Here is a 20494-nt window from a genome sequence, read left to right on the forward strand (position 1 = left end):
TCTCAAACAACTAATTATTACTTGAATTGGTTATTACTTTCTTTACCATTAACCTTCTCTTTGCTTCATGTACAATTTCTCATTCATAATAGATTTTCTAAATGTTAAACATCCATCGCTATCCCAGAATGTTTATGATATTGTATTGTAAAATTGGATTCTTAAAACAAATTACTTTCTTATGCATTATTCTTGGTTATGTATCCTATATTGTTTATTGCAAGCCACATTGAACTTAAAACTTGTTTGGGATAATGTGGGATATAAGTGTCACAAACAAATTAGCCCTCTCCTCAAGTCACTTCTCTGGCTCCCTATCCGTTTCCGCATTCAATTCAAACTTCTCTTACTGACCTATAAGTGCATTCACTCTAATGCTCCCCAGTACCTCTACTCTCTGGTCTCTCCCTACGCCCCCCCCTCGAGTACACCGTTCTGTGAATAAATCTCTCTTGTCTGTCCCCTTCTCCTCTACTGCTAATTCCAGACTCCGTTCCTATTATCTCGCTGCATCTCACGCCTGGAATAGACTTCTCAAGCTTGTACGTCTAGCCCCGTCTTTGGCCGTTTTCAAATCCAGGCTAAAAGCCCACCTCTTTAACGCTGCTTTTGACTCCTAACCACTACTCGCTTGCCCTATACCCTTTTATCCCCACCAATTTAATTCCCTTACCTCTTAGTTGTTCTGTCTGTTTGTCTGTCCTATTTAGATTGTGAGCTCTTTGAGCAGGGACTGTCTTTTCATGTATGGTGTACAGCGCTGCGTATGCCTTGTAGCGCTATAGAAGTGATAAGTAGTAGTAATGTAGAAGCCTGCCCTTGCAGATCAGCAATGCGGCCGCGCAGGCTTCTGTTTCTGTGAGTCTGACGTCCTGCACGTATGTGCAGGACGTCAGACTCACAGAAACATAAGCCTGCGCGGCCGCATTGCTGATCTACAAGGGCAGGCTTCTAGATGGAATGTTGCTAGTGGAGGAGTAGCCTAGTGGTTAGTGCAGTGGAACATGGGATGTTGTTACTATTTGAGATTCTGGAATTTTGCTATTACTTGAGATTCTACATGGAATGTTGCTACTATTGGAGATTCTGTTGCTACTATTTGAAATTCTACATGGAATGTTGCTATTCCACTAGCAACATTCCATATTTAGATTGTGAGCTCTTTGAGCAGGGACTGTCTGTTTATGTATGGTGTACAGCGCTGTGTATGCCTTGTAGCGCTATAGAACCGATAAGTAGTAGTAGTAGTAGTAAATAAATAAACTAATTTACTTGAGTGCGGATCTCAAATTTGGGTGTCATTTATAGAGTCCGGGGGTGAATTTTATACTGGGCTAACACTCAAGACCTACAAAGAATCTACATTAGGACCAAGGCAACCTTAAGAACTCCACCCACAAAACAGCAACTCCACAGCCCTTTTCCATGGGAAAACCTTGTGCTCTGAGCTGAGCACTGGAAAGGAAAAGAGCAGGCAGGGAACAGTGGGCTCCGGATCCCAGTGGGGAAAGTAGGCCCCTGGTCACAGTAAGTCTTGCAGCTTTGCAGCCTGACCCGCCCTGTGCATGCTTGGAGGAGTATTGGAAAAACAGAGGCCTTCAGGGAAATCAAGTTTACAAGAACATTTTCTTTATCAGTTCCCCACATAAAGATCCTGAAGAAGATTGGCAAGTAATAACGCGGGAGGGTTTGTAAGTGTTGGAAAAACAAAGTCACGCAGAGCAGTACTGCCTCGCTCTATAAATATCAGCAAAGCACTTTGGTTCAATGCAATGTACCATATGTAAGACAAAGCACTTTGTGAAGCTCATTTCCTACTGTGTACTCCACCCTATGCAGACCCTCCACCACGGTTCTTCTCCTTTTTAATGGCCTATATTTCAGGGGAGGGGGCTGTATTTTATCAAGACATTTTCATTGATTGGCGATTGAGTGATAAATGATCAATTCGATAACTACATAAGTAATGCCACACTGGGAAAAGACCAAGGGTCCATCAAGCCCAGCATCCTGTCCATGACAGCAGCCAATCCAGGCCAAGGGCACCTGGCAAGCTTCCCAAACGTACAAACATTCTATACATGTTATTCCTGGAATTGTGGATTTTTCCCAAGTCCATTTAGTAATAACTACACTTGTTACATTCTTCAAAGTAGGGGTTGAAACTCATCATTTGTAAGGGGCTGGTCTTGTGAGGGGCACAGCAAACCCACCATTATTTTCAGCTCCGAGTTGTGCATTTTGCAGGGCCTCCAATATTCTGTGAGAGTTCAAAGTGTCAGAGGCTCCAGAAAATGTTCACCTTGATGTATCACTTCGCTCTATCAGATCAGTGACTACATAATGGTGAAAAGGCCTGCAAGCTGAAATACTAAGCAGAGCTGCAGGAGAAAGACTGGATTTGTAAAAGTCATTTTGATAAGTGAGGTGATTGTGGTCTCTCTGTGGTTTTTGCAATGGGTTCTGCCAAGTTTACAGTCTGTAATTGGCTTCCGCAGATGGCTCTTGCAATCCACAGCTTGCCAAGAGTGGACATGGCCGGAAGGCTGGGACACGATGGTATTTCTGTTCCACCCCGTAAACCACAGCAAAGTTGTGACCCTCCATACCCTCTATGCCACACCCAAAGGCACTCACAGCAGTCACAGCATAAGATAAAGCTATGTGAAATGTTTTGCTGAGGAACAGACTGGGACTGTCCGTGAGTAGGGGATGTGAGGGTGAAGGGTTGCAAGTGGCCAGCAGATAAACTAGGTAGGCCTTATGGTTATTTTTGGCTCAGGTCTGCCCAACAGAGGAACCACACTATCCTCTGTCCCTCTCCTCTGACGGTGGCCCGGTATCTGCCCCCGTCTCTGAACCCCCTCCTCAGTGTACCTCAGAAGCGGCTGCAATGATTCATTTTCACTGCCTGCACTGGCCCAGCAGGTTTCCCTCTGCTGCATTCTGCCAATGAGGAAACAGGAAGTGGTGTTAGCAAGGGTGGGATGCAGCAGAAGGAAGTCTGCCAGGCCGGTGCAGGCAACGAAAATGAATTGCTGTGGCTGCCTCTGAGGCACACCGGGGAGGGGGTTCAGAGATGGGGGAAGGAGGGAGAGAAGTTGGATTCTATGGGGGGGGGGGGGGGGGGGGGGGGAGCTGAGGAGAGAATTAAAAAAAAAACTATTTTATATATCTACAGGGGGAACGTGGAAGGGTCCATCCAAGTTAACTTTGGATTCACCCAAAATATTAGGTCTGGCTATGCCACTGTTATTATATTCTATGCTTCTGTGTTTCTTAGGTGATAGGGGGTGGGGCGGGTGGTCATTGGTCCATGAAAAACAGGAGGTCAGTTCTGTTCTTCAGTATTGGTTTCTGAAGTTTCCACATGGAGAATTAAAAAAAAAAAAACAGCCAAGGCCTTGAGACCTTTTCATTCCCACTATCTTCTCCTCCACAGACCTCTCATAAAACAAGTCCACTGCACTAACCACTAGGCTGGGATTCCAGAATCTTGCTTTTCTTTGAGGTTCTACACGGAATGTTCCTACTCTTTGAGATTCTGCATGGAATCTTGTCACTCTTTAGGATTCCAGAATCTTGCTATTCTTTGGGGTTCTACATGGAATGTTGCTACTCTTTGAGATTCTGCATGGAATCTTATCACTCTTTGGGATTCCGGAATGTTGCTATTTTTGGGGGTTCTACATGGAATGTTGCTACTTTTTGAGATTGTGCCTGGAATCTTGTTAATGGGACTTGATATACTGCCTTTCTGTGGTTACAATCAAAAGCAGTTTACATAGTATATACAGGTACTTATTTGTACCTGGAGCAATGGAGGGTTAAGTGACTTGCCCAGAGTCACAAGGAGCTGCAGTTCCCCAGGATCAAAGATCGCTGCACTAACCACTAGCCTACTCCACCACTCCAACAGAAGGGAGCACTTGAAGGAACAACTGTGGCTATGGGTGACCTCTGGCCTCAACACCAGGTATGACAACAGAGATGTAGGCTTTGCCTCCCCAGAATGTAACCCAAAGAAGCATGCCCGTGATTTCATGTCTGAAGGGGCACACCTGTTCCCTTTGGAGCCCATCGAGGGATCTGTGGAAGTACATATCAGAGAGTTCCTACTGAAGACCTGGTAATTGAAGTCATCTCATCTTACAAGGTACAACCATAGGTTTTCTTTCCACACTTTTGAGTAAAGGAAGAGACAAGTGGAAAGGGAAGAATAAATTGCTGGAAACACCAAAGACTTCAACTCCACAGAGCTCAATTAATTCCTATGTTATGGTTGGGATTCCTGTTGTTAAATCTTTGGTGGGAGATGTTGCTCGTTTGGTATTGGAGGAGGTCTCTTCAAATCCAGTCTGGCACTCACCACCTTTAAAACTCCCTACTATGGTAAGAGATGGGAACCCCATGAAGGAGGAGACAGTGTAGCCCAATGTTATGTTGGCTGCAGTTGTTTCTGCTTGTGGGACTGTTGGAAATGTTGGTTTATCATAAGTACATAAGTGTTACTATACTGGGACAGACCAAAGGCCCATCAAGCCCAGCATCCTGTTTCCAACAGTGGACAATCAAGGTCACAATTACCTGGCAAGATCCCAAAAAAAGTACAAAGCATTTTATGCTGCTTATCCCAGAAATAGTGGATTTTCCCCAAGTTCAATTTAATAATGGTATATGGACTTTTCCTTTAGGAAGCCATCCAAATCTTTTTTAAACTCTGCTAAGCTAACTGCCTTTACCACATTTTCTGCCAATGAATTCCAGAGTTTAATTACACGTTGAGTGAAGAAAAATTTTCTCCGGTTCGTTTTAAATTTACTACTTTGTAGCTTCATCACATGCCCCCTAGTCCTAGTATTTTTGGAAAGAATAAACAGATGCTTCACGTCAACCTGTTCCACTCCACTCATTATTTTATAGACCTCTATCATATCTTCCCTCAGCCGTCTTTTCTCCAAGCTGTAGAGCCCTAGCCGCTTTAGCCTTTCTTCATAGGGAAGTCGTCCCATCCCCTTTATCATTTTCGTCGCCCTTCTCTGTGCCTTTTCTAATTCCACTATATCTTTTTTGAGATGCGGTGACAGAATTGAACACAATATTCGAGATGCGGTCGTACCATGGAGCGATATCATCTGCTGTTAACCCATCTCTTCAGTGGATTAGACTGTAGGCCTTGCAGCTCCTCTACTGCATCAGTTCAATTGCCAAGTGACACAATACGGAGTCCAATAATTGTTCTAAAATCTGTGACTTTTTCTGGATTTAGTTGAACAGAAAGACTTTAACAATGTTCCCTCCAGTTAGAATGGAAGCAGTATTGTCAGGCTGCATGACCCATCTCTACAGGCTTTCTGGTGAAACCTCTGGAGATAGAGACATGGATCTCTATTGGGCTATGTTGGGTCAACATGATAAGACTTTTGAAGATCGGGCTAAGACGACAGAGAATTGGAAGCTTCTAATAATGTATTTGTGAAAGGGAATATGTTACTGTCTTCTAAATTAGAAAGATTGGACAATGTACCAAGGGCCTAAGAATAGCAGTTTTGGGATTTTCCTTATTGTTCCATGGTATCTGCTTCAGAGATGTTGAAGAGATATTTTCTTGATATTTTACATCTGACCTTTGCCTAAGATATAGAGAGGTTTTTAAAAAAATATTTCAACAGTCTCAATAGATCTGCTTCTCACTCAGGGATGGGAGAATTAACATAAATCCTTGAAACTTCTCGTCAGGAAACAACAAACCGTGGTATTTTGGTCCATTTTTTGCTATCTGATAGAAACGTATTTTTGGATGTTTGGTTAAGATGAATGTGTTTCTTGATATTTCACCTCTGAAGCAGGCGCTAAGAAGAAATGTCTTATCGCTGTGCCCTCAGGCAGCGGCACTAGGCTGTACTTCTTGCTTAAACATCCAAGTAGATGTTTGACACGTCATCAAGTAACGAGCATGTATTTCTAGATCCTTCTTATTCGGAGTCATTAATCCAGCAAGAAGAACTAGCTTCTCTGAGATGGTATAGTAGGGAGTTTATATAGGGCTAGTTGGACTGATTTTTGTTCACTTTTATTTACAGGAAAACTGCTAATATTTCCTTTGTTGTTATTTTCGCTGGATAACTCATTTATTTATTTTAGTTGATTATTTCTGAAGATAGTTTTGCTTTTTCTGATTTCTTCTTCTATCTGTTTACTTTTCCTGTAGAATTCTGACTTTGTGTCTTTTGCTTATATTCTATTTTTCACTGAAACTCAATAGAATATCGTGTATATATATATATATATATATATACTAGTAAAAAAGGCCCATTTCTGTAGGCAAGGAAACGGGCCTTAGGCAGGCAATTCCCCCACCCCGTGCTACAGCCCCCTCGAACCCCCCCTTCCGCGAACCTGTCGTTCCCCCCCCCCCCCGTGCCAGCGAAAACTGCCGCCACCGCCGCCGCCGTTGTTGTGCTACCTTCCTTTCCCGTAGGTTCCTCAATCATCTTCTTAGAAAGTTTAACTCCGTGTGTCTGTCGTCAGACGCACGGAGTTAAACTTTCTAAGAAGATGATTGAGGAACCCACCCGAAGGTAGTGCACAACAGCGACGGGAGGGGGGGTGCGGTTTTCGGCATTCCGGCGGGGGGGGGGGGGGATCGACAGGTTCACGGGAGGGGGTGGGTTTCGAGGGGGCCAAAGTGCGGGGGGGGGGGGGTGACAGCTGATTCCGAGGCAGTAGGAGGAGCGTGTTTCCCTACTCCTCCCCTTGCCTTGGAATCAGCTGTGTTGACGTCAGTGACGTCCGTGCGTGTCTGCCTCGCAGACCACTTGCAGCCAGGGAGCCACGGTCCGAAGCATAGAACGTTGGAGGTGAGAATTATTATATATATATATATATAACTTGTCTGTAGTATATAGGGGCCCTTTTACTAAACCACGTAAGCGTCTATGCACGCCCAACATGCGCCAAAATGGAGATGCTACCCAGCTACTGCATGGCTCTTGCAGTAATTTCATTTTTGGCGCGTGTCCGATATGTGCGTCTGAAAAATTATTTTCGGACACGCGTATCGGAATGCGTGCGAAGTGGCATTTGACATACGTAGGTCATTACTGACCGGTTACCGCATGAGACTTTACCGCTAGTCAATGGCTGGCGGTAAGGTCTCAGACCCAAAATGGACACGCACCAATTTTGATTTTGCTGTAAGTCCATTTTCGTCAGAAATAAAAAAAAGGCATTTTTTTTTTTTTGCAGGCGTGCTGAAAAATGGATCTGCACATGCCCAAAACACGCGCCTACGCTACCGCAGGCCATTTTTCAGCGCACCTTAGTAAAAGGACCCCTTAATATTTAATATACATATTCATGATAGTGGACCATCAGAGGTGAACTTCCTTAGAGATATACGTCTCTCGTTTTTTGGAAGCAGGTGACCCACCTATATCGTCATCAGTCCATCTATCAATTTTCAACTTTTTCAAGGGAACTGTACCTCTATGAAAGATTTATTTTCTCATTTTCTCAAATTCTTGAAGATATTTTTATTTATTTATTTATTTGTTACATTTGTACCCCACATTTTCCCACCTATTTGCAGGCTCAATGTGTCTTACATGGTACCGGAGAGGTGTTGATAGACTCCGGAGTAAAACAAATACAAATAATGGTTACGTTGAGGTAGGAAGGGTAGGGACCACATGAAGGAACATGTGGTGGGACCATAAAAAGGAAAGCAAGAACAGATGAGATTGTTTGGTGATCAGTACGGACTGTGGTGTTATAGTGTTGCGGAGTTCAGGTATTTAAGTTGGGTCGGTGGGGTAAGCCTTTTGAAACATATCTGTATCCCTTCAATTTATATTATTAGTATTTCATTCAACGTATCACTCATTTAATTTGCTCATGCATTCACTATAATTTCAAAACTTTAAGCGCACTGCAATATCACTAAGGTACGTGGGACACGTAGGTTGAATGGGAGTTATAGTTATATCATGAAATAACTTTCGGTTTTTGATTTGTAGGGGTTGCCTTGAAACAGCGTAGGCGAAACACGTGTCGGCACATATCCCCTGAAAAAGCCGTTAAGATAAAAGGTTGATGAGTTAAATGAGTGATACATTGAATGAAATAATAGTAATATAGTTCCCTTGAAAAAGTTGAAAATTGATAGATGGACAGATGACAAGATAGATGTGTCACCTACTTCCGAAAAATGAGAGAAGTAGATCTGTAACAAAGTTCACCTCTGATCAGTGCGTTTTTTCTAGCAAAAAAGGTGCCGGTACTCAAATGCCAGGCCACCCTTCAGGGGTGGGGTGATCACTGAGGGACCCACCCTACAATAGCCAGGCCCCCTGCAACCAGTCATAGAATCTAAACAAGGCCAAAGTGATGTGTAGAGTCTGAGCTCTTTCATTAAAACTTGGGGACCATGAGTCAATTTTAGCAGACAACGGAAAAGGTGCCAGTACTCAGTACCCCCAAGTACCCCCTCAAAAAAAGCCCTGCCTCTGATGGTCCACTATCATGAATATGTATATTAAATATTAAATATTACAGACAAATATATATATATAGATATATATATATATCTATATATATATATATACTGTACTAATTAGAACAATATTTAACGGCCTTATGGGCAGTGGCGTTCCGAGGGGCGCTGACACCTGGGGCGGATCGCCGATATGCCCCGCCCCCCCCCCCCGGGTGCAGCGCCCCCCCCCCCTGTGCAGCGCGACACCCCCCCCCCCGGCCAAGGGACACCCCCCACCCCAGCAAAAGAACCCCCCCCGGGTACACGCCGCTGGGGGGGTGCCGCGCGCCGGTCAGCGTCGTTGGTGTCCATGCTCCCTCTGCCCCGGAACAGGTTACTTCCTGTTCCGGGGCAGAGGGAGCATGGAAACCAATGACGCTGACCGGCGCGCGGCACCCCCCCCAGCGGCATGCACCCGGGGCGGACCGTCCCCACCGCCCCCCCCCCTTGGTATGCCACTACGGGTAATCAATAAAATATAACATTAAAAAAACAAACAAACCAATAGCCCCCCCTTTTGAATTCTTCAGCCAGACACCCTCTTATACAAAGACCCCCCTCTAAGCCACTACGGGAAATAATTATACTACCTCTTTCTAACCGTCTTTAACACATCAACGCTCCTCTCTCTGGCCTTCCCTATTCCCCTGCTTCCTTAAGACAATCATTCTAATGTATTTGAGATTTCACTCAGATTTTTGGGGTGTCATCTTTCACTCTTGAGCTGCTCATTCTGTTCAGCCCTGAGAAAGGGAGTGTTAACTCTTCAAAGCTGCTCAAGAACTGTACTAGGTTATTCTAAGTTGTTTTTGGCTCTTAGTTACCCTTTATTTCCGTGCGATTCATGTGCGCTAACAGATGCTCTGAGAAACTTCCAAAATGCTTAAAAACAAGAGTTGAAAAGCCAGGACTGACTCAGCTTCTATACATAACCTGGAGGCATGTGACAGGAAAGCGGAGGCCTGCCAGTGCTGGGACAAGGGGTGGGGGCTGGGAGCCCAGCACCCACCTCGCATTTCTTAGCAGAGAAGTGCAGCACCTGCTTATGTGGGCAAGTATTACGACTCTATTGCACGCTCCAGTGTTTTCATCGAAAGATCGGAGGGATGAAAGAGCCCGTACAGTGTGTGGGCTATCACTGGGCTAGAAATGTGTTATTATCTCCCATACTCAGCTGCTGTACATCTAAGCATAGGAGCAGGATGTAGGCTGAATGAGGTTTACACCAAAACACAGCGAAAGAGGAACTCAAAAATGCAATACGGCACACTGCTATTGGAATATTTTGTGCATTTTTGGGACACTCCGACAACTGGGCACTTCCATTTAGATGTCCCGAGGATGCACGAAAGGAGTCTATTATTATATAATGGCATCTACATGCAATTGGTGAGCCTTACATCTCCCTCATTATACCAGCCATACACCTGGTGTAACTGTGGCCAGAAAATGCAGCAAAGACATACATTTTATTCTGTAAGATACACATGCAAATGAGAGCCCCTCCTGTGCTCCACCCATGTATACGCCCATGCTCCGCCCCCTTGCACACCATTGTAGAACAGCTCTTAGGGACCCTGCTTGCACTATCACAGGTAAGTGTGCCCTTATGTGTGCAGGTGCTACCATTTACACATGGTACACACATCTACACACAAACGCCTTTAATTAAGTAAGTACATAAGTGTTGCCCTACTGGGACAGACTGAAGGTCCATCAAGCCCAGCATCCTGTTTCCAACAGTGGCCAATCCAGGTCACAAGAACCTGGCAAGATCCCAAAAGAGTACAATACATTTTATGCTGCTTAGCCTAGAAATAAGCAGTGTTTTTTCCCCAAGTCCAACTTAATAATAGCTTATGGACTTTTCCTTTAGTAAATTAGCCAAACCTTTTTTAAACCCCGCTAAGCTAACTGCTTTTACCACATTCTCTGGCAACGAATTCCAGAGTTTAATTACACGTTGAGTGAAGAAATATTTTCTCCAATTTGTTTTAAATTTACTACTTTGTAGCTTCATTGCATGCCCCCTAGTCCTAGTTTTTTTTGGAAAGAATAAACAAGTGATTCATGTCTACCTGTTCCATTCCACTCATTATTTTATAGACCTCTATCATATCTCCCGTCAGCCGCCTTTTCTCCAAGCTGAAGAGCCCTAGCCGCATTAGCCTTTCCTCATAGGGAAGTCGTCCCATCCCCTTTATCATTTTCGTCAACCTTCTCTGCACCTTTTCTAATTCCACTATATCTTTTTTGAGATGCGGCGATCAGACCCTCTGCACTCCTTAGGGTTGACTGTGCCCTGGAAGACATGATGCCCCCCATCTTCTGTTGCCCTCTCTGCTTTTCTTTTTATATTGTATTTCCTCCCTCGTCCCCTTGCTCTGTTGTCGTTTCCATTTTCCCCTTTACTCTTTCTTCCCCCCCCCCCCTTGCATTGTAGAGCGCTCAGACATTTTTTGATGGGCGGGGTATAAGTCTTTAATAAACTTGGAACATATACCAGCAGAAGAGGGGCATAAATGCAGGTGCCTAGATTACAAAATTGCTTTCCATGCATGAAAATATATGGATCTGTCGGAATGATGGGGACTTAATCCTGTTCCCTGCTACACCTGCAACGTCAACAGCCACCATTCAGTGCTCAAGATGTAATCCCAAGCAGAACCTCCTTAGTATGAGATATTACTGCATCTCTCCCTGTAGTCTGCTGTGCCCATTTCTCCCACTCCATTTCCATTGAGTATCAGTGCAATAACCCCTTTAAGAATGACAGTGAAAAAAGGAGCATCAACAAATATTTGGGTGTAAAATAGAAAAGCAGAAGAGGGGTGAACCAAAACTTAAATTCTTGTGGTCTCAGTGCCAAGTTCAGCCCCTGGTTTATAAGTTATTTGTCCTTTTGGTAACGTAGATATGCACAGCACTATGAAAACTCAGCTATGGGAAAATAACCATGTCCCAGGCAGAGGATCCTCTACTGTTGGACTCAGCTAGAAGAAACGATGAGTGGAAGATCAAGGGAGGGAGTGGACGAGGAAAGGGAATTTAATAATTTATGGAAAAAAGCAGGTGAGCTTCTACATCATCAGCTAAAGAAAACGGGTCCTTACCTGTGGGATCTTTTTCACACTTCTGCTGATGGAGCTCCAGGTCAGCCAGTTCACTGAGGAGGGCTATCCCATGAATCTCAGGACTATATCGGAAGTTTGTCAGGGCCGCTGAAGAACAAGCACCCATTTGATCTAGGTGGGGAAGATCTCCCAAGCTGATACCAGCAGCTATCAAAGCATCCAGTCCATATACAGTTTCTTCCTGAGAATACTCCGTTTCCAAGATGGCGGATGTTTCTTTTTCAGCACCTCCATCAGTCCCCTGGCTAACCTCTGGCTCCAGCACTTCACCCTTCCCCTCAGTTTTAGGAACAAGTTCTTCCAGGTTCTTCATAACTACCAAATCCTCCTGTGAAATGTTTGCTGGGGATTCTGTTGGCTGGACTGCGGACTGCCCAAGTTCCTCTGCATCAATGATTCTGTCCGTTTCAGTATCTCCTTGAGCAGAACTCATATGTGTTACACACTCCATATTGTCCTCATTTAGAAGAGGACCAAAGTGTAATTCCCTCAGGTCTTCCAGGGAACTCTGGCTTGTAGACACATCTTCAGAAGAAGTCCCCTCGGTAGCCAACTCTGTGTCACCATCCTGTTTCATTTCTGCAGACATTTCCAACTTGCCATCTTCCTCACCAGCGGAGCTAGTGTCCACTAGGGTCACCATACAAGACATACCACATTGAGGTTTCTCAGAGGGGGTGAAAGTCCTTGACTGTTCAGGTTCTGCTGCTGTAGAAACCGTTTGCATAGTTTCAGAGTCTGCTGGGTCTGCAGAGTGCACATCATGGGATGCAGGAGATGAGTAGCCCAAGCTGACAGCTGGATACGTATATCCTGGAGGCAGATCTGGAAAAGAAACATCATAGCGTTAGACTAGAGAACTTTCATCTTGAATCCTGGAATGTCTTCAGAATACCAACACTTGTTTCAAAATCCCAACCAATGTGTCAGATGCAAATGTTGTTTCCCAGGATGCATTGGGGTTGTTTGCATTAATGAGCTTCACTCTTCACTGCCCTCCCCTCCTTCCTCTGACCACTTCTGACACCAACTCTGTCAGGGCCTAAGTTTTACCAGAGCAAGGTAAATATCTTGCCTGGAATAGATTAGTCTCAGCTCTGACTTGGTGTTTACATTTTTTCGGGAATAGCTTTAGAAAGTCAATCCTTGTTCACATTTTTTGAGCATTTCAGTTAAGCTGATTGTCTAGTAACAGATGAAGAACCAGGACAGAACAGTCTCAAGCGAATCACTTTGACCCTCCTTAATCAGGTCTGTAGACGTTAACTAGGATATATGTTCTTACATCTCATCTGATTCTGTATCAGTTGAGTTACGTGTTTTGTGTACAGCACTGCATGTGTCTAGTAGAGCTATGGAAATGATTAATAGTTATACTCTAATTCTTTATGTTTGCTAATTGTTTAAGGATATTGTACATAAGAACATAAGAATAACCATTCTGGGGCAGACCGATGGTCCATCTAGCCCAGTATCCTGCTACCAGCAGTGGACAATCCAGGTCACAAGTACCTGGCAGAATTCTTAAGAATAGCAAGATTCCAGAATCCCAAACAGCAGCAAGATTCCAGAATCCCACAGAGTAGCAAGATTCCAGAATCCCACAGAGTAGCAAGAATCCGGAATCCAAACGAGTAGCAATATTCCAGAATCCCACAGAGTAGCAGGATTCCGGAATCCCAACGAGTAGCAAGATTCCAGAATCCCAAACAGCAGCAAGGTTCCGGAATCCCACAGAGTAGCAAGATTCCGGAATCCCAACGAGTAGCAAGATTCCGGAATCCCAACAAGTAGCAAGATTCCAGAATCCCAAACAGCAGCAAGGTTCCAGAATCCCACAGAGTAGCAAGATTCCGGAATCCCAAAGAGTAGTAAAATTCCATGCTACCAATCCCAGGAACAGCAGTGGCTTCCCTCATTTCTATCTCAATAGTAGACTACGGACTTTTCCTCCAGGAACTTGTGCATTGTTGAAGGTAAAGGCACAGCTGTAACCTATTACAATTATCAGTTTGCAAAGCATGGAGGCAGATGAGACCTAGCTGGAGAAGAGGCGTTCCATTTATGGGCAAAACTTTACAGCCCTTCCGCAACAGGTGAGCTGACATGTTATGCTTTATCTGTGTAGGTTTAGGCACATGAAAACCCAATACTGAGTTTATACTGCTAACTTGCTTTTAAAAATCAAGTTATTCTGGGTGCACTTGAATACCCCATGCAAGCATAGTGAGGTGCGCTACAAAATTATAGCGTTCATGAGTTGTCTTGTTGGGCAGACTGGATGGACCGTGCAGGTCTTTTTCTGCCATCATCTACTATGTTACTATATGTTACTATGTTATTCATGGGTTACAACATAGCTAGCATCATTGCTACAACATGACAACATATAAGTGTAAAGAGAACAACGCTCCCATGAGGAGCCAATATAAACAGGGCAGGATTAACCCTTTGGTGGGCCTTAGGCAAGCAAACGCATTGGTCCCCCATTGTAATATAAACCCATTTTAAACTGCCACAAACATGGCCCCATGTGGTTCTGACTTCAGAAGGAACCTGGCATAGGAAAAAGTGCTGCTCGCTGGCTCCTCCTGCTGACGAAGACACTAGCACAGGAGTGGGAAGAACGGACAGAACTCTGAGCACAGGGCTGGTTTTAGATATGCTGTGGCCCAGGACAGAAATGAAGGAGGAGGTCCCTGAGCCCTGAGCCCTGATCCTTCCCCCCTCCCCCCCCCCCCCCCCCCCTCCGATCTACTACACGGTCCGGGCATGTTTTCTTCTTCTCCCCACCACAGTCCATCTCCCTCCCTTCCCCTCACCTTGCAGTCTTCTTTAAAATTTTTATTTCCCTTCTCACAGGGGCCCTAGTGCGGCAGCCATCCTCACAAGCTGTCTCCATCTGTCCCGAAGCTTTCCTTCTCTACTGCAATCCACCCAGGTGGAAACAGGAAGTTGCATGAGAGGGAAAGATTTAGGGCAGCCACAGGCAGCTTGTGAGAATGGCTGCTGCGACGGGGCCCCATGTGAAAAGGGAAATACATTTTTAAAGAAGATTGGGAAGAGAGGAGGAAAGGGGCTGTGATGGGGAGAAGGGGAAGAGATGCCTGGACCGCGGGGCCTCCTGAAGCCCTCCCACACCCCCACCTATCGTCAGCCCTGCTTCTTTCTGCCAGCAGCTGATTTACAAGGGCAAAACTCTGCCTTGGAAGCCATGGAATGACACATCTGAGAGGTCCTAGTTTGCCTATGTCTTAATCCTGCCATGAATATAAACGGTCATACACAGAACCAGAATTCGCACTTATGGAATGTGTCTTGCCACCCTGGAAACGGGAACTCAGAGGGGTACACTGCCAGCCAGTTTCACTGTCTTGACCTAAATTTCTCCAGAATTAACATTTCTAAATTTGGTTTCTCTCTCTCTTCGACCGGGAGAGGTTCGATACCTGATGGTGGGAAGGTGGCGGCTTCAGGCCCCACTAGCTGTAATTGAAGACTTTTTGGCACAGGTTACTATGAAACTGACACTCATGTTATACTCAACAGACAGGCTTCCAAGGTAAACACAGCAAGTGAATCAGGGAGAGCCGACTCTCCTCCTGATGCATGCTGCCAGAGGAGGCCTCTGCTGACAGCTGGCAGCTAACTACAATTTAACTTAAAATTTAAGAGCGATGTGGGTGTAAACTAAAGAGTGAAATTTGAATTTGAAGCCTCCAGGTGGCTCCAGGGCCAGCTGAGACCATTCTGACCTTCTAATGCCTACCACACTGCATTCTGGGAATTGTAGTCAATGCTTTTCTCTGGAAAGCACAAGAGAGCATGAGGCATCTGGACAATGAGAGAAAACAGATGGATGGACTGAACAAAGTATTTCATCTGGGGAGATTTTCCCAGTAGATTCCCAATCCAAGATGCTAGGAGTTATATTAAGGCTCCAATTTATCCTTTGTACCTTGAGCTTGGAGAAAAGATGAATGAGGGGAGGAGATTTGATAGAGGTCTATAAAATAATGAGTGGAGTGGAACAGGTTGACGTGAAGTGTCTGTTTACGCTTTCCAAAAATACTAGGACTAGGGAGTATGCAATGAAACTACAAAGCAGTAAATTTAAAACGAATCGGAGAAAATATTTCTTCACTCAACGTGTAATTAAACTCTGGAATTTGTTGCCAGAGAATGTGGTAAAGGCGGTTAGCTTAGCGGGGTTTTTAAAAGGTTTGGACGGCTTCCTAAAGGAAAAGTCCATAGACCATTATTAAAATGACTTAGGGAAAATGTACTGCTTATTTCTAGGATAAGCAGCATAACATGTATTGAACTTTTTTGGGACCTTGTCAGGTATTTGTGACCTGGGTTGGCCACTGTTGGAAACAGGACGCTGGGCTTGATGGACCTTTGGTCTGTCCCAGTATGGCAATACTTATGTACTTATGTAAATTACACCTGTTGCATAGTATTCGATCAATTTTATCTCAGGAAAATTTCAGAATAGTCCAATCAATCATAATTTCATTTTAGGATATTATAGTTCATTATACATTGGAGTATCAACTAAACAATTACATAGGCTTCAGGTTGTACAGAAATTTGCTAGCTCGACAGATTATTTTTGGTAAAACTTAGTGTGAAAGAGCCTCTCCTTTATTGGTGAAATTACACTGCTTCCAATCAGAGAATGTAGTTATTTAAAATCAATTGCTTGGTCTTTAGGGCTAGTTATGGTATGTCTACCACCTTCTATGACAAGAATGATTGAGATGGCCCAGAGATTCAGCAGGGTGTGATGTTGCTCCCTGTTGAAACTTAAACTTCCTTAACTGAAGAATATCCGTTATAAAATATGGAATTCTCTTTCAAACTCTATTAGATCTATTTCCTCTTGCTTACTGTTTTGGAAGTCTCTGAAAACATAATCTACGCTCTTCAGTACACAAGTTATGATTGTAACTTGTTTTATTGTTTTACGGTAATTATTATTTTTAGTAACATTTTTTAGATTTAATTTCTACATGAATCTATTTAGTTGATGTCAATCTTAACAGTTACTTATTAACTTCCTGTGTTGTAATCCGCTTTGAGTCAATCTTGAGATAGGGCGGACTATTTGGTTAATGATGTTGATGACGATGAATGGCAACAAATCCTTGTCTTAGGCACGTTCCCAAGAGGAAAAGAATAAGGAGACTAACATGATTTACCAAAGATGTTGGAGAAAAAAGTGAAAGCAAAACTACTAGCATTCAGAGCCTGGAAACAGACCCAGGAGGAGAACAAAGCCAGGCTGTTTATCGGCAGAGGCTCAGAGGGAGGTGTATCCTGTCCATCCAGTAAAAGCAGATTGTAAAACTTTCTTTAGAAATACAAGTAAAGGGCTGGCCCCACAGAAAGACCTGGATTCTGCGAGTCAATTCCTGGCTGGGGTTGCTGAGGAGAGGAGGGCGGTCACTGTGATTGCTCAACGGCGGCACCTAGTGATCAAAGTTAGGACCCACGATTGCAAGGTTCCAGAAGGAGCCCTTGTGTGGTATCCCCCAGCTGACCACTGTCAGTATATGATGGGTGGGCTCTACAGTAGGAGAAACTTCCTGGGTAGTTATAGATGACGTCTCATGATCTCATAGCCCAACAGGGGCTGGTTGCAATAGAGCCAGCAGAACAGGAGGGTGCGATTGGGTTTTTTAAAAATGATGTTTATTGGCATTTAGCTCACCTTTTAAGTAGCGGCTCAAGGTGAGTTATATTCAGTGGTGTGCTGGAGCAGGCTCTCACAGGCTCGCAAGAGCCGGTTGTTAAGTTTTTAAGGATTTTGGGAGCCGGTTGTTAAAGTAGGGCCCTCCATGGCTACTTTAACAACTGGCTCCCAAAACGTGGGCTTGGGCCCCCTGCTGAATTCTCTTTTACTTTGCTGAGCCCTGCCAGCCAAGTAAATAGACTACTTCTGCTCCCCACTCCTTGTTTCCAGCTCTGGGCAGCAGGCTGGGACTTCTCGAGCATGTGAGAGAAGTTCCAGCATGCTGCTCAGAGCAAGACGTTGGGAGTGGTGGCAGTCCATTTATTGGCTGCCAGCAAAGATATGGCTAGCATGCCCGCACGAAGGCAGGGAGGAGAGAGAGGCAAGTGTTGCTCCCCCACCCCAGCCCATCCGGCCACCCCTGGTCCTTCCAACTGCAGAGCTGGCTACGTCCGGAGAAAGAGCCTGTTGTTAAAATTTTACCAGCACACCCCTGGTTATATTCAGGTATTTCCCCTTCCCTGGAGGCTCGTAATCTAAGGTTGGAGCTGAGGCAATGGAGGGTTATAAGTGACTTGCCCAAGAACACAAGTAACAGAAGTGGGATTTGAGCCCTGGCTTCTCTGGTAGGGTGCTAACCACTAGGCTACTTCTCCACTCGGAGAAGGACAGAGTAAAGGGAACAGGAAAAACTGGTCAGGACAGGATTATGAAAAAGAAGGATCAGAAAGAGGCAGCAGATATCTTGAAGGAAAGCTTTTGCTTGGTATTCACACTAGGAGGGGATGATTAACAAAACGACAAGGGCGTAATGAAAAGTGAGAAAACTGTATTCAAAGTACAAGTCCTCAAGTGTGTGAGTGAATGGGGCACATCTGAGTTGGTTTTAGAGAGGAAGACCTCTCTAGATTTCAGTAACGCCTTTGACATGAAACATGTGAGCAGGCTAAGCAGTCTGGGGATATGAGCAAAATTGAGAAATCTTAATACGCCTACGGGCTCAGAAAGTGGTAATCCATGAAGTGACTCATAAGGACCACTGCTAGGTCAATATCTTCAGTGATGCTGGAGAAGGGAAAACGTGGAAATTTGGAATAGAGTAGACATGCTAGAAGGTATAGTTAATTTGAAATATGACTTTCAATAATTGGAAAAGTGATCCGAGTTTTGAAAAATCATCCATGTGGCAGTTCAGAAATTCAAAAGCTCTTGAGAGGAGATCTGGGGAGGGGGGGAGGAGCAGGTCACCTAGTTCAAGACTAAGTGTGACAGATTAGGGGGGGATGTTAATAATATGCTTAGATACATAAACAAATACTCCAATTTCTAGCAGGCTTCAGTAAAGTTCCAGGTGGAGCCAGGTACTGCCTAGACTGCCAAAGCCAGCTAGATAGATATTTCAGTGTTTGTATCAGATCTTCTTCTAGAAAATACATCTTAAGTTCCAAAAGAGCTTCTAGGAGCCAAAATAATCCAGAATTCAAACAGGCATGGGAGAAACCTTACCCAAGGGACCTTATAAGAGGGAGGAGCAGTGGCGTACCAAGGGTGGGGGCGGTCTGCCCCCGGGTGCACGCCGCTGGGGGGGTGCCGCGCGCCTGTCGGCTCTTCGTTTTCATGCTCCCTCTGCCCCGGAACAGGTTACTTCCTGTTCCGGGGCAGAGGGAGCATGAAAACGAAGAGCTGGCAGGCGCGCGGCACCCCCCCTCCAGCGGCGTGCACCCGGGGGGGGGGGTTTCGCTGGGGGATCGGGGGTTTTTTCGTCGGGGGGGGAGCTGCACCCAGTGGGGGGGGGGCGGGGTGCATCAGCGATCCGCCCCGGGTGTCAGCCCCCGTAGGAACGCCACTGGGGAGGAGCATAGATCTGTAGGACCTGAAGAACCACAGTAGGCAACTAAAGTTAGGGGCGGGGGAGGGGATTCTTTTGGGGCTGATTTCTGGGTACAGACAGAAGGATAGACAGACAAAAATGACATCTGTACAGTAAAGAAAGCGAGGTAGGATTATTTGTATATCTGAACCCCGCAGCCCAACCCTGGCTTGAGTTCTGGCGCTTTCTTTGCTCTGCTTTGATTACACAGCTGAATGAACTAGAAAAACCAAAGATCTGAACTCAATGCCTGCAAATAGCAGTACCTTTTACCTTCTCTCTTCAAGCATTGATTATATATATACAATGGCGTAAGCAGGGGAAGCCTATGTGGATTACAGATTTCAGAGACATGGACACGATTTAAAGGTAAGTTTATTATTTATTGAGCACATTCAGTTGGAGCACTTTTGTGTGTTTGCAATAGCACTTCCAAAAAATTCATAATTAAGGGAAAGCCCGATGAAGAGATGCTATACCACTAGGCAAAATAACTATTGATATTGCCTTTACAAGTGGTGTCTCCTGAGGGTTCTCTTATACAAATAAAGAAAAAATAACAACAAGAATTTATATATATATAAACAATGCTTGAAGAGAGAAGGTAAAAGGTACTGCTATTTGCAGGCATTGAGTTCAGATCTTTGGTTTTTGTAGTTCATTTGGTTGTTTTTACCAAAGAGCATTTTGGGGGAGATTTTGTGTTGATTACACAGCTGACATCGGCTCTAGAAGGAGAAACAAGCGTTCTCATTCAATCTTTGTGCGCGAGCTGAAGGTGCCCTGAGCCGGTAGCATCCCCAGTACCTTGTCACTGGGTGATGATTATTAATAGTATCCATCCACTATCCTGACAATGGTGGCAGATGAATGGGGATCCTTCCACCGCCGCGCTGCTTTCCCAAGGACTGCTGAAGGAGAAAGAGGGTCCGGCCCGAGCTCTGATTCTGACCTCACCCTCTTGCAGAAACCTGGGGCCATGCCAGGCACCGTCCAGAGTGCAAGGATGGGAAGCGTGGCACACATGAACAACCCCCCACTGACGTCTCTGTTCTACTGACAAATAGATTCTGGTCCCTGCACTGGCCGTGTTACTTCTGAGCCACAGCAAAACACAGCTGAAGCTTCCGATACCTTGCAGGAAAACCCTTCATGTTTCGGTCTCACATGCAAGTGGACACATTCTCATCTTTAAAGAATGCCAGCTAGAAACAACT

The 20494-nt window shown here is 44.8% G+C and overlaps 1 protein-coding gene across 1 annotated transcript in view; it reads right to left on the reverse strand.

Moving 5' to 3' along the window:
* The window catches only part of BAHCC1 (BAH domain and coiled-coil containing 1), a 281988-nt gene that overhangs the window by 83483 nt on the left and 178011 nt on the right, over positions 1-20494 (reverse strand). The window contains 1 exon segment of the mRNA XM_030206874.1: positions 11650-12495. Within this exon segment, the coding sequence (XP_030062734.1) occupies positions 11650-12495 (846 nt within the window).

This window comes from Microcaecilia unicolor, chromosome 6 (assembly GCF_901765095.1).
Source record: "Microcaecilia unicolor chromosome 6, aMicUni1.1, whole genome shotgun sequence".
NCBI lineage: Eukaryota > Metazoa > Chordata > Amphibia > Gymnophiona > Siphonopidae > Microcaecilia > Microcaecilia unicolor.